Genomic DNA, 13716 nt, shown 5'->3' on the forward strand with positions numbered 1-13716 from the left:
AATAGACACTTTATGTCAATGTGCTACCTTGTAGAACCCCAACTCTATTCATACTGAGAGCCTTAGCTATAGCTCATGCCTGAGGCTGAGCCAGATTTGCTTTTCAATAATGTCAAGAAGAACTGCAGTGTGACACCTTGCAAGATGGAGAAAGTTAAGGTCAGAAAAAGGAGGTCAAGGATACTGAAGCAACCAAACTACAGGCAACCAAGAATAAGAGCAGATTTTCCTTTGTTTACATTGCCAAAGGGGAAAAATTAACTTGATGGAAAGGGTAATTAAGCATTTCTTTTCCATCATGGTCCATCTCAACTTTGCATCCAGCTGTTCTGTTCTGCGTTGTGATAGTTCTTAGTCCAGATGCTCAGTTAAGGAAGGAGACAATGGCTCTGGTCCCATGCTACAGTGCCTGCCACTATTAACCCTTAGATTATTAGTAAAGAAGTTAGATGAAGGCAGCACTAATGGTGACAAAGAGGTATTGTCTAACCAATATGTTTTTATCAAACCCTCAGAGTAGCATTGTAAAGTAACTTCAAAAGATTATGGAACACTCTTCATTTCTATATGCAGAACCTGATATTTTGAAAGGTGAATGGATTTCCATAGAGTAATAAAAGTTATAGTTCTATGTGCAGATTCATAGTCTTCCGTTAGTATTTATCCATCAAAATGATTGATTTTTTCAACATGCTTGAATATTCAATAATAACCTACAGAATGATTTCTGTTCCAATAAGGCATGTTCAAACTGTTTGAAATAAGCTCCCTGGTATTTAGAATGTATTGCCTAATAGAAACTGAATTATTTGTGTATGGCAGTAGCTTTCTAACATACTTCAAAGGCTATTATAGCCTGAATTCCAACTCTCTAGGAATTATTGGCCACCTTTTAATGGGAGTTAATGAGAGCATAATGAAGACAAACGAGCAACCACAGCTCATTTGGACCTCCTGATACCAAAGCCATGTCCTGTTTGAGTATCTGGATATGTGTTAGGTAAATATAGTTCATCCTTGTGTATCCAACCTCACTGGGACCAGCCACTGTCAGCTCATCCATAGCCGAATCCTGGAGGAATGGATGGTTATGTGCATCCTTTGTACATAAATAAGTAACTGTTTCCACATCCATGAGAACACAGTCACTAGACTCTAGTTCAGTGTGGACAAGCACTCTGGTCAAATGGAGGGCAGATTACCTTCTTCCTAATTGCTTCACATAACAAAAGGAAATCCCAGTGAGCTGGCCAGGCTAAATGTTTGACTTGGTCAAGTCAACCCAATTTATAAGAATCAAAACCAAACCAAAACAAGACAAAAATAAAAACAATTCCAGCTGATTGTTTCTGTGTTACTTTTGCATCAAGCTCTAGTTCAGGGTAAAGATTTATACATTTGTGATGTCCAACATTTATTTTGTAAAAACCTATTAAAGATCGTATACCAAAAATGATGGCCTGTCATCAGTTTAATGATAGTTCAGGGCTCCTACTCTAGCTAGATGCAGTTTGTAGACTACTGCCTTGGGAGTGTCTTCAGAGACAGTTAATCATCTGTTGTCTTACACTGAAGTTCTGGAAAGGAAAATGTGCAGGTACCAAGAGACAATTGGATATCATGCATTATTAGCGGTTGTCTCTATAGATGTAATATACATGGACTCTTTAACATATTTCTGAAGCTGTTTGCATTCTTAGCTGTGTTCCCTCTCTGAGGCCAACTTTTTTTAGTGATGTCAAAAATAGCATTTAGTGTGATACCTTGCAATGTTATCTTGGCATAAAACATTTTGGTTTCGGTTCTTTTTCTTTTTTACTTCCCCCCACCCCTACCCAACTGGGTCTTCTGTATGTACTAGATACATCTCATTTTTTAAATTTGTCTTAAAAGCATAGTTCTGAAAATCTTTTAGAAAGCCACAGCATCATGAACACTAGTATATGAATGTTTGTAGCTGTTTTTAATCCTCTGGGGTCATACATCCCTATGAGAATGTAATAGAAACTCTCCTTTGAAAGAAAAGATGAACATATGAACAAATACATGTTCTTTAGTGTATCATTTTGGGAGTATCTATGGTCTCTAGAGTAGATCCAGGGATCTCCAGGCTAAGAATACTTGTACTGAAACAATCTCATGTTAAAGCAACTATTTACATGGATTTATAGTTTAGATAATTTTAGAAAAAAAATCAAAAGTAAAAAAACTTTATCATTTGTCATCACAGCCTTAACCCACCCAAGTTTCTTCCTGATAGAAGTGTGCGATGACATTAAGTGACTATTTCCTAAATTTCCCCTGCTTTATGGAATTTCTCATCTCACTTTAATCAATTTTAAATATTCTTTTAAATCTTTTTCAAATTTCTAAATGAGATTTTGAAAAGAAACTTATGAAAGTACTTTTTAAAATTCTTATTAATCTTAAAAGCACATCTATGTGTAGACCTTTGGTTTGAATATTTGATTTACTATTTGCATTTGAAAAAATTCTTAAATATGACATTGACCTTACAGATTTTGAAAGTCAGAATCTCTATATAAATTTAATTCCAGTTTCTGCTATTAGAAAAAAATGACTGAAACTGAGAATTGGGTGATAACTATTTTACATTTTTAACGTTCCTGAATGATAATTTTTAGAATTAGAAAAAAATGCAACTTCAATGTAGCAGAAGGGCTCAGCACAGACAAGCCCATTTTTAAGGTGATCTGTGGAACTTGCAGATGGATAATCTACCCTTTCCTTACCATGTGCAATGCTTCCTAGCCTGGTTATCATAAATAATATTTGGTCATAAATAAAATAGCTTCTAAACAAAACCAGTGCATTTCTTGTAATTCTGGAGGTTGCAAAGTCCAAGACCAAGGCATTGCCTGCATCCCTGACTGCTGATCTCCACCTTCTATCCACAAATAGACCCTTTGTGCTATGTCCTCACATGAGGGGGAGATGAGATGTGTCTCTTGGTCCTCTTTTGTAAAGGCACCTAGTCTACCACCATAGCCAACTCCCCTGGCCAGGCCCTCTCCATCCATAGCATTTGTGTATATACACAGATATATTCAAATAACATATCTCTGAGTTTTATTTTCTTTCAGGTATTTCATACCTAACATCAGAATATGTCTTAGAATTTATAATGTGCTATATTTATTTGGTAGCATTATATAATTTTGAAATTAACAATTGGTTGTATTGTGGAGCCACTGAGATATACTCTATGTATTAAGTAAAACGGTGCAGAGTTTGTAAGCTCAAAAGTTGCTTCAGTAATTTTAAATCAACTCCCTAAAGAAGTCAAAAATAAAGTAAAATATGATGTGCATTGTATTTTACTTTATTTAATGTATAAACAAAGAAGCATGGCTGTGTCTCCATACAGATTTATTGAAATACAGGCTCATTGAAATTGGAATTTTACATACTTTTTAAAGTATCATAATATATTATTATCTTGTTTTCAATAAATTCATCCATAGCACAAGGTCATACCAAAATAGGTGATGCTCTGTCTTGGCCCTCATGCTACAGTTTTCTAACCCCTAACTTAGAAGAAGATATGCTATAGCTTTGTGTCCTAACCCAGGCCGATGATACTAGCACGAATGAGGCTGAAGCAGGAGGCTTGACAGTTCAGACCTGTCTAAACTATAAAGGAAAAGCCTGCTTCAAAACAAAACAAAACAAAACAAAAAAATAGAAAATAAAAGCATTCTTTTTTTCCTTTTTTTATTGGATATTTTATTTATTTACATTTCAAATACCAACCTCTATCCCCATTTCCCCTCCCTAGGACCTCCCTATCCCATCCTCCCTCCTCCTTTTTGCTTTTGTACTATTTTAATTACATGCAAATATTAAGGTCAGTTCTAGTTTGAAGAACTAGCAATATAATAGATGCAAATAGTCAAGGAACAAGCAAGACAATAAACACAAATAGTCAAAGAACAAGCAAGGCAATAAACAAAATTCTGTGAACACTCCTGTGATCACTGTTTCTAAGTACTTATCAGGATGATCAAAATATATGAGCCAACTTCCCTGTCCTAGCCCAAAGTCATTTTCATGTCTGAAGCCTACTTCCTTGTTCTAGCCTAAGATTTAGATTCCTGTCTGAAATTACATCTTTGTTCTAGCCTAATGTCAGATTCCTGCCTGAAGCCCACTTCCTTGTCCTTGGCCAATCAGGCTCAGTCTTGTTTATGAAATAAAAAAGGGGGAGAGGCAGAGAGCTTTGGGGGGCTGTTTGGCAAGAATCTGACATGGACCAAGGACAAGGAAATGGGCTGCTTTGTAGGAATAAAAGCGTTCTTAGGACCACTTTTAACAATTCTCTTTTTGGAGCTGGGCCTTAGGCACCAGACCTGGCTTATAAAGTCCTCTGTGGAAGCTGTTAACTGACCCATGTCAGAGAGCAGAGGGAGAGTCCTGGTAGAAGCAATATAGTAAAAAACAGTTTGCTGTTGTAGGCTTCCTCCACCCCACCGCAATGAGCACACCAATGAGACTGCGGACTGCAATGGGCACTACAGACACAGACATGCTAGCTGTAAATGAGCTTTGGCTAGCCAGTGTATTTGTTTTACAAGGATAATAGCACCAAAAGCACCCAGCAGCTTATGGTTGTAGAAGGATATTAATGTCTCACAATGCAGATCTGGAAATGTGCTGGATTTTTTAGATCAGACTCCTGTCAATCCTATCCTTCACTTTGTTCTCAGACTTTCATAGTTATGACTCACCACTATCAAATGTGGTAAATAATGTGAGAAAAAGAACACACACACAGGTGTGCACAGTAGATAGGTCAGGGCTACAGAAATGGGTAGAGTGTCATGACTCAGTTCTCAAATGCTTTCCATCTACTTTATATAAATCATTCTATTATAAGCTTATGAACTCAGAACACATAATCTAACTGTCTAAAAGATACTCTTTAGCTGAGTGTAGAGGTATCCTTGTAATCTCAGTCCTCAAAAGGAAGAGGCAGGGGGATTACAGGATCCAGCCCAGCCTGGGTTCCATAGCAAAAACTAAACTAAAAACACCAACAAACAAATGAACAAACTTATAGACATTTGAAAATAATATTTGGTACAATATGTGGTTACTGTTCTGTATAAATTAACATATTTCAAATATACATGGATCACAGTGTTAATATTGAAAGAAATGACTGTTGTGTGAAATTACTTAAGTTATAGTATTTTCTATAAATTAGAAAACTAAAACACTTTCTTATGCTGACAGAAATTCTTTTAACCATTTTTTATTCTTGGTGGAAAAAAGACATTTGAAGGCTTTCTCTTCAGTCTTCTGTTTGGTGTTAGCGCCAACATTAAAAAGCTTATTTTAATGAGAGTTAGTTTTGCCATTTTTGACATACAAGAGATAACAGTTTCAGGAAATGTGTCTGTGCTCAATTTTGCTTCCAATTTCTGACTTTTAAACTTATTGTCAAGCTCAGAAAGAACTGAGAAGCAGTGCAGAGGATTAAGCACTTGCCCTGGGGGGTGGGGAGAATTATTTGCAGTTAATTAAAGCTGCACACTACAGTGTATACTTGATTCATTGGTTATTAAAGCCAAATCATACGGTAACTACCCAGGTTTCTCACTTGTCCGTCAAATGTTGCTTATGACAAGCTGAAGAAACGCACTTCTCATAACAATCGAAACACATGATAGTGTTTGAAGCTATCCTCCAGTTTTGAGAAGCAGGGGAGGATGGAAGAGAGGGAGACAGGGAAGAGATTCAAACAAACAAAATTTTATTTTAGTTTCTATCTGACTTTGCTCTGTCAAAGCCTTAGAACCCAGCCAAAAGGCACAAACCAAGAGAAAAAACAATTCATAGGAATTACATGAGGTTTGATGGCTTCAGTTTTCTTCCCAGCTGCATATTAACAAGACCAGCTAGTGATATGTAGGGACCTTGAGTTTTGTCCCTCTCAGCTATGTAAAGTTTCATGAAGGCAAACATCTATTCCCTGTTGGATCTCCAAGGCTAGAACAGTATCTACCATGTAGTTAGCCCTCAACAAGTACTTGAAAAATGATGGAAGGCCTACTTCTGTATAGCTGCTCACCTACTGATAGGTGAGCAGTGCCCTTTTTCAAGATCCTCCAGAGAAGACTCAATGTCCATCCTTCTTGATTTGCAGGAGTTCTTTATGACAGAATCTTTTGAGCAATGTTAGTTGTTCTATAATATAAGCTGTAACATTAAAATTGAGCATGTAGGGGCCGGCAAGAAGACTTATCAAAAAAAGAGGCCTAGCACCAAGCCTCCTGATGACCTGAGTTTGATTCCCAAGACCTACAGAGCAAAAGGAAAGAAACAATTAGCACAAGTTGTCCATTTATTTCTACATGCATGTCATGGTGTTCTCGCTGTATATGTACACACACACACACACACACACACACACACACACACACACTAGAATAAAAAATATTTTTAAGTGAATATCTATTGATTGGACATTTTAAAGGGCACTTGAGGATGAGAATCACTTTGTACAAAGTAGAAGCTCTGCACCCCCTTTTTGCCTTTGTCAACTGTTTTGGGACCTTGGGAGGACCTTGCTTGTGATTAGATTTCCAAGATTCAGTATCTGAGTTTACTGGAGACTTGACCCTCACATATGTGTGTAACTAGAACACACACCATTGAAAACATTAAAATTAGATATTTCTTTAATCCTTTCTGGTTGGCCCTCCTTTCATGCCCACATTTCTGAGACTTTCACTGGTACATGAAGCCTGCTGTATGCTTTCTTCTCTGCACTAAAGATACCTCCATTACTTTTTGCTGCTTTTGAAGCTTTATATTGCTTTCTTAGGCAGTAGTTTAAGAAACTAGTCTTTGATGGTAAAAAAAAAAATATTTGTTTTAATGGTTACAGTTTAAAATAATAAAGCGTGTTGTCTTAAATATAAATCCACTCAGTTAGCAATAGAAGAAGCTCCTTTTCCCACTTGAAAATGATGATTAAAGGCTCTGTGTGTTTGTTTGTTAGCAGATTCTGCAAAGGATGACAATACTATAAAAGACAGTGACGTGACCAATCATTCTGTGTGTGACCAAGAACTTCCAAATGGTAAGTTGTGTGATCATTTTTTTTTCAGCTGTTTTTTTTCCTACAAAGGAGTATTTGCTATTAAAAGCCAGGTGTGGATTCTTCTAGGAGAATAGAATTCTAATGCTATTTTCTTACACTGGCATCTTCATGTAATATCGTTGCTGTCCTCAATCCATGTCACTCATTATTTTTGAACCAGGCCAGCATCGTTCACTTTGCTTATTGTTACCTGCCTGGATTCTATAAGCAATGGTTTTGGAACCATTGCAATGAATATACAATAAAAATGAGAATAAATATGAGACATATGAAGACTAAGCCCAGGAGTCTAAATCTCCATATACATATCCTTGGAATACCAAGAAGGGTAACAGAGCCTACAGAAATAAAGCAATCTGTAGAAAAATAATAGACAGCAAAAAAAGATGTTTTCCTAAGGCAAGCCAGTGTCTATGCCCAGAATGTAAGAGTATACATTATATTTATATGCAAAGGTAATGAAAATTCAAATAAATACAGACACCTCCATCGCCTCAACTAATTTCTGAAGATTGGTAGCTAAGAAAGGCTACAAGAAAGACAAAATCAGTATAAGCAACATCACCAGAATTACCCTGGCCTTAGTCTGCTCCCAGCCCTAACTGCCAGGAAAAACCAGAGTGGCTGAGCTGCTTGGGATCCCATTTCTGCATCTCATAAAGCTGTTGTCAAATAATAGTTTCTTGGGAAAACAAAGATTTAGGAAAACTGCCATCAAGGCATGGCTTTGAAGAACTGAACCAAAGGCTTGTTTACAGTTGTTTAGATCTTACAATCTAACTGTAGAAAGGGAAACAAAGTTCAGACTGAGGAAGGCACGACAGGAAGGCTCTGAGTGAGAAAGTGCAAGTTAAACATATGGAAGCTGCTAAAATAATCATTTTTAGTAGCAAACTAGTATAAACAATTATCTTTTTAACTTCACAAGTATATAGTATTTAAAAGTGACAAAGATTATTTCTATCCTTACCAATTAAAGTCAAAATAACTTGGGTCATTTCTCTCATTAGTGCCAACTTGCCAACCTAAACAACAAATACATACACTGTATTAGTTGGTTATATTATCTTACATGTAATCCTATTCTTATTACATATGAGCTACAGATGTAATATAAATATTAACACATTATATGGATGACAGACAAATTATAGATTTATAGATAGATAGATAGATAGATAGATAGATATAGAGTTCATATATATACACACACATATGAGTATAAGAGAGAAGCTGTTTAAAATGTTAAAGAGTTAACAGGACAATAAAGACTTGCCAGGCTAGGTCCAGGAGAAGGTGACCTTCTGGATAGTGAGCCCAAAGCTAAAGCTGCCTTTCTCTTAGGTAATTTACTGTTTCAGCAAAAAATGTCTGAAGTCATGTTGCTAAAAAGACAGAAGGACTCTTACAGCCCTTTCAAGGGTTGTGAGTAGAAAACCCAATGATATCTCCACTAGCAGGACAGTGAGCCAGCCAGGGAGCTGCTTTCTGAAGAGTGCTGCTCACCTTCAAGTTACCTCCATCCCCAAAGGAATTAACACCAGCCCAACTTCCAGGTCTCCCAAACATCTGAGAAAAACACACATGAAGTAGTAACAAGAGCAAGAAAAGTCCTTCTCACATCAAACAACTTTTATAAATAATTACTGAGATACAATATCTAATACATACATGCAGAAAAAAAAATCCTCAACCAAACAGATAAAAGGAAGTAAGGTAGCCAAGACACAGATGTGAGAGAAGTCAGCCTACAAGAGCTGAACATATGGCAGATAACAACAAAGTAGAAAACAATGACACTGAAGACTGGAAAGATGGCTCAGTGGTTAAAAGAACTGGATGCTCTTTCAGAGGACCTGGGTCCAAATTTTCAGCATCCACATGGCAGCTCACAACTGTCTGTAACTTTAGTTCCAAGGGATTTGACATTCTCACATGGTGTCAGATATACTGTGCAGGACATACATGCAAGCAAAACACCAACACACATAAAATAAAAATAGGTAAAACATTTTTTTAAAAAGATGCTGACACTGTATTCTCATAAAGTAATGAAGGCAAAATTGGAATTTTTTAGCAGAGAATGGTTATTGAAAACAAAGATAAGAAAGTAAAAACAAGCCAGAAGCAAAACATGTGCTAACTCAAATTAACTCAATAAACACATTCATGGTCTAACAGTATATTAGACATATGAAAGATAGTTTGTGGACCACAGGTTAGATATGAGAAATCTATCCAAATTAAAAGTAGTAAAGAGAAAATAAGATCACAAACACTAAGGTATGGGGAAGTTATTCATTACATAGTCCCAAAGTATATCATGGATTGAATTAGAGTACAAATTGATCAGCACCATTATTTGAATGAATTATGTGAGCAACTTTCTATATAGATAAAAGATATTGTGGGACAAAAGTTTTGAACTCCAAGCAGAACAAATGAAAGTAAATCCACAAGTAGACCCATCACAGTGAAACTGCTGAAATGGCCAAATTTCTTCAAATGGTATGTGCTCCAAGCGGAATAAATAGAAATAAATCCACAGTGAGTCCAATCACAACAGAACTGCTGAGTTTCAAAGGTAAAAAGAACATCTAAAAAGTAAAAGTGTCTAAAAAGTAGTCATCAAGTAAACACTCTGCCAATAGCTGAGTTTCCAGTAGATGCAATGGAATGCAAAGAAAATGCAACCAAGTAATAGTCACTGAGGAACTGGAAAACTCTATAGGAAAAAATTGTTTCAAGAATATGGACTAATTAAGGCTAATTTGTAGTGGATAAAAAGTGGGTCTGTTGATCCCCAGATGCTCCACAGGGACAGAAAATAATGGTTCCAGGTAGAAAGTTAGAAATAGATGAAAAAATTTAAGAAGAAGGTACATTAAATATAAGCCTTATTTATTCTCTTGGAAGACAAGAATAGTGTCACCCTCCATTAGTTTTTTTTCCCCTCATGTCATGGAGAGGAAATGTGCTAATACATAAGTCTCAGTGGCCCCCAAGTGGAAGTGAGCCCTGTGTCAAATGATAGATGATAGCCTGAAGGGTTTCCAGGCCATGGCCCAGAGGCAAACAGTTCAGGCAGAGGTTCAATGGGATCTTTTTGTAGTGGACACAGAATTGAAAATTATAAAAGCTAAAGTATGTGGAGTTGCTGGTCAGAGTCATGGGAGGGTGGTGCCTCTGTAGACTGAGACCAGTTGGAGCATGTGTCAAGGGCAATTGCCCAAGCTCAGACAAAAGAGGGTAAAGGATTTGATGGTGTTGATTGCGGTTCAGTGACTGCGTAGAGTTATTGACTGGGAGGGAGCATGTCAGAGATTGTAAACTGAATAGTTATAAAAATATGTGGCTCTTATGTGTGCCTTAGTGGTTACCTTGAGATATGTGTTTTGTTGTTTTGTTTTTGTTGTTGTTGTTGTTGTTGTTCTTGTCTTTGCTTTTCTATACACTTGCTGCGATTTTTAAAAATGATTAAATCAAGAAGGGAGAAAGAAGGAAAGCAGAAGAATGAATTGTTTATTTTGTCTTTTGCTCATGTGGTACTCATAGCTTAGGTGATTCTAGAACACACAATATAGCCTATGCTGACCTCTTATTTGAGGAAATCCTTCTCCCCCAGCCTTCCAGTGTTGCCACTGTAAGCATTAACCACCAGGAATTATTCATGGTGGACTACCACACAAAGATTATGGCCGAGTGCCCAAGATTGGCACATAAGGCTAACATCTATAGAGGTAACAACGAAATAAAAATTTCTATGTTATATTTCTAAGAATATAAATTAGCTCTCAGAATATTCTTGAAGATCCATACTAATTGTGATGGTCCATACCTATATTAATTGTGGTGGTACCAGAAGATTCCAATGCTAGACTAGGCAACAAACCTCTATTTCAAACCTCTATTTCAAAATACACACACAAACTAAATTGTTCAATAATTACAAATAGAATGAAGTCACAATAGAATTAAAAGAAGACCCCTTACTTTCTTGATTTTACCCCAAACTCATTCTAAACACTAAAGTATATTCAATAATTCATATAATAATAAATGCAAATAACATTGTAATGAATGCATACTGTGTCAAATGAGAGGCCTGAAATACAAACAAGTAGGCATGAACATACAAACATATAACTAGGTTATTTTATCAAGTCTAAGAATCAAAACATTTAGTTAAGTTCAATAAAATTGTTACTGCTTAAAAAAAATAGAGTCAGGGAAAGAAAAGGTATGTTTGAGAAATAAACATCAAACAAGAACAGGAAAGATGGACTTGAAGCCTATATAACCAAAAGTCTCAAAGAAGAAAGAGTTAGTCACTTTATACCAATAAAAATCTGAGTCCCTCATTGAATATAACAGTGATGGGTCTTAATGTGTCAGAAGACGAAGCAAGCCACAACACAAATCAAAGCCTATTGGAAATACAGCAGAGAATTCACAGATATAATATGGTCAGCAATGATGGAACAAATAGACCAAGAATAGCATAGAATGTTTTTAGAATGTGATTAACAGTGTAGTCCTGCTGCAGGAGATGACAGGTAGATCAATAAAACAGACTAACGAGTCTAGAAGTAGCACCAAGTACACATGCTGGCTGGCACTTCAAAGACAGATGGCTCAGTAAGTGACCTTAAGACAACTAGTTAGATATCTGGGCAGAAGATGGGGGATGAACTGAATCTCAACTTCAGTCCTGCCCCTGACATAAACTCCAGCAGGAGCAAAGATGAAATATAAAAGTGATATGAAGTATTAGAATAAAAGAAACAAGTTATTCAACACTAAAAAGAATGAGCTATCAAGACATAAGAAGAGAAAGAGGAAACTTGAATGCATATTATAAATTGAAAGAGGGCAAAATCGGGAAAGATTGTTGGCTATATGAATCAAGTTTTATGGTATTCAGACAGAAACACAAAGACTGTAAAGATCAGTGGCTTCTAGGAGCTGGGGTGGAGGGGCGAAGGTGACTAAGGTGGAGACAGAGGAACCCAAGGACACTGAAAATACTTTCAATGACATTATAGTGGCATCTGTTACCATGCATTAAGCCCACCTGGTGAAACATTTAACACCCAAATGAACTCCAGTGTGAGAAAATAGTGTGTTAAAACCAGTTAGCAAATAAACCACTCAGGCTGTGAACGCAGACCCTTGGGGAGGCAAAGAGGCTTCCATCAGGAGTAGGAAGCATATGGTATATTTCTATACCTTTCTTTTAATTTTGCTTTGAACCTAAAGCATCTCTAAATTTTAACCTTAAAATACCTTTGGTTTTCACACACTTAATTTTGTGTGAGTTATAAAATAAAGACATATTGGATGAATTTGTAATGTATGGATGTATACTCACGTCTGCATGTGTCAGAAATAAAGGTGAGTTACTATGTCTGATTATATAAAATTGATAAATTTGATGTGATATGTAAAACTCAAATCAGGTTCTAAATGATATCTACTCAAAGCTCAGTCTCATATGAATGATTAATATGTAACAGTCTTAATTTAGAAAAAGTAGTTCACATATCAACAAGAAAAACAAAAAGTCAAGAACAACAAAAATTTGTAGCCCCCCCAAAAAAATGAGCAAGACTCGGTTACTCAATGTTAGTTAATAAGTTATGAAAAATAGATGCCCTTATCTCTTTACTTTTTAAAGAGAGGAACATAAAATGGGAATATTCTACCTTCTCTTTTTTAATAATTGAAAACATATGAAATTGGTTGAAACAGTTTTTGAACAGACACATTCACTATTAATGAAAGGCCATTCATCAATTTACCACCAATAGTTTTGATATAACCTATTTAAAACATATAGAGATGTTTATTCATAAATTCTCCATTACAATATGGCATTTAATAGTACAGCCAAAAACATTTAAAACACCCCAAAAATATATCCATCACAACATGGAATATTATACACCTTTCAACATACAGTTTTGAAAAGGTGGATGATTTTAGAAAAATATAAACTAAGATCAAGAAATAAAGGATAAATTCATTTTGACCACAAGATGTGTTTATAAAGCTACACATATGCACCTACACAGATAAACCAGTATATACATATGCACTGCATATTTGTTTATCCATGTGTATACACACACACACACACACACACACACACACACACACGAGAAAGCTACCAATTCCCAATTGTAAAAGTGGCCATCCCTGTCTTTGTAAACTTATGTACTATTCTCAATGCATACAGGTATTTGGTATCCACAGTGAAATTGCAGCTGTTGTAACTACAAGGAAAAATATTTTACAAGTGATTTACATTAGAAGAATCAGTTTTATGGACCCTAGAGAAGTACTAAGGATGTTTAGGAGATAATCAAATTCATGTTAATATAGTTTCATGTTTAGCTTTTAATCTGGGACATTTGGACATGGCAAAGACTCAATGCTAAACATTACCAGCAATTTTCAAATTGAACAAAAAAGATATAATTTTGTTTTGTTAAGACAAAAGTCAAAGAAACAAAATCTTTTCCTAGAAAGATCTGAGCATCTAATAACCTGCAAACCATACAGCTATTATGTTGCCCTTTTCCCCC

General features: G+C 35.9%; 1 protein-coding gene across 12 annotated transcripts in view; it reads left to right on the top strand.

Annotated features, from left to right (window-relative positions):
• Positions 1 to 13716, top strand: part of Macrod2 (mono-ADP ribosylhydrolase 2) — a 1857339-nt gene that overhangs the window by 1757116 nt on the left and 86507 nt on the right. For 7 of the 12 annotated variants that reach the window (XM_076929850.1, XM_076929853.1, XM_076929851.1 and 4 more), the window contains one exon: positions 7031 to 7108. In XM_076929850.1, the coding sequence (XP_076785965.1) occupies positions 7031 to 7108 (78 nt within the window). Of the gene's footprint in view, positions 1 to 7027; positions 7109 to 13716 lie in introns of all 12 variants that reach the window. The other 5 variants (XM_076929849.1, XM_076929852.1, XM_034494739.2 and 2 more) reach the window with 1 other exon arrangement.

The sequence above is a fragment of the Arvicanthis niloticus genome, chromosome 2, assembly GCF_011762505.2.
Source record: "Arvicanthis niloticus isolate mArvNil1 chromosome 2, mArvNil1.pat.X, whole genome shotgun sequence".
Taxonomy (NCBI): domain Eukaryota; kingdom Metazoa; phylum Chordata; class Mammalia; order Rodentia; family Muridae; genus Arvicanthis; species Arvicanthis niloticus.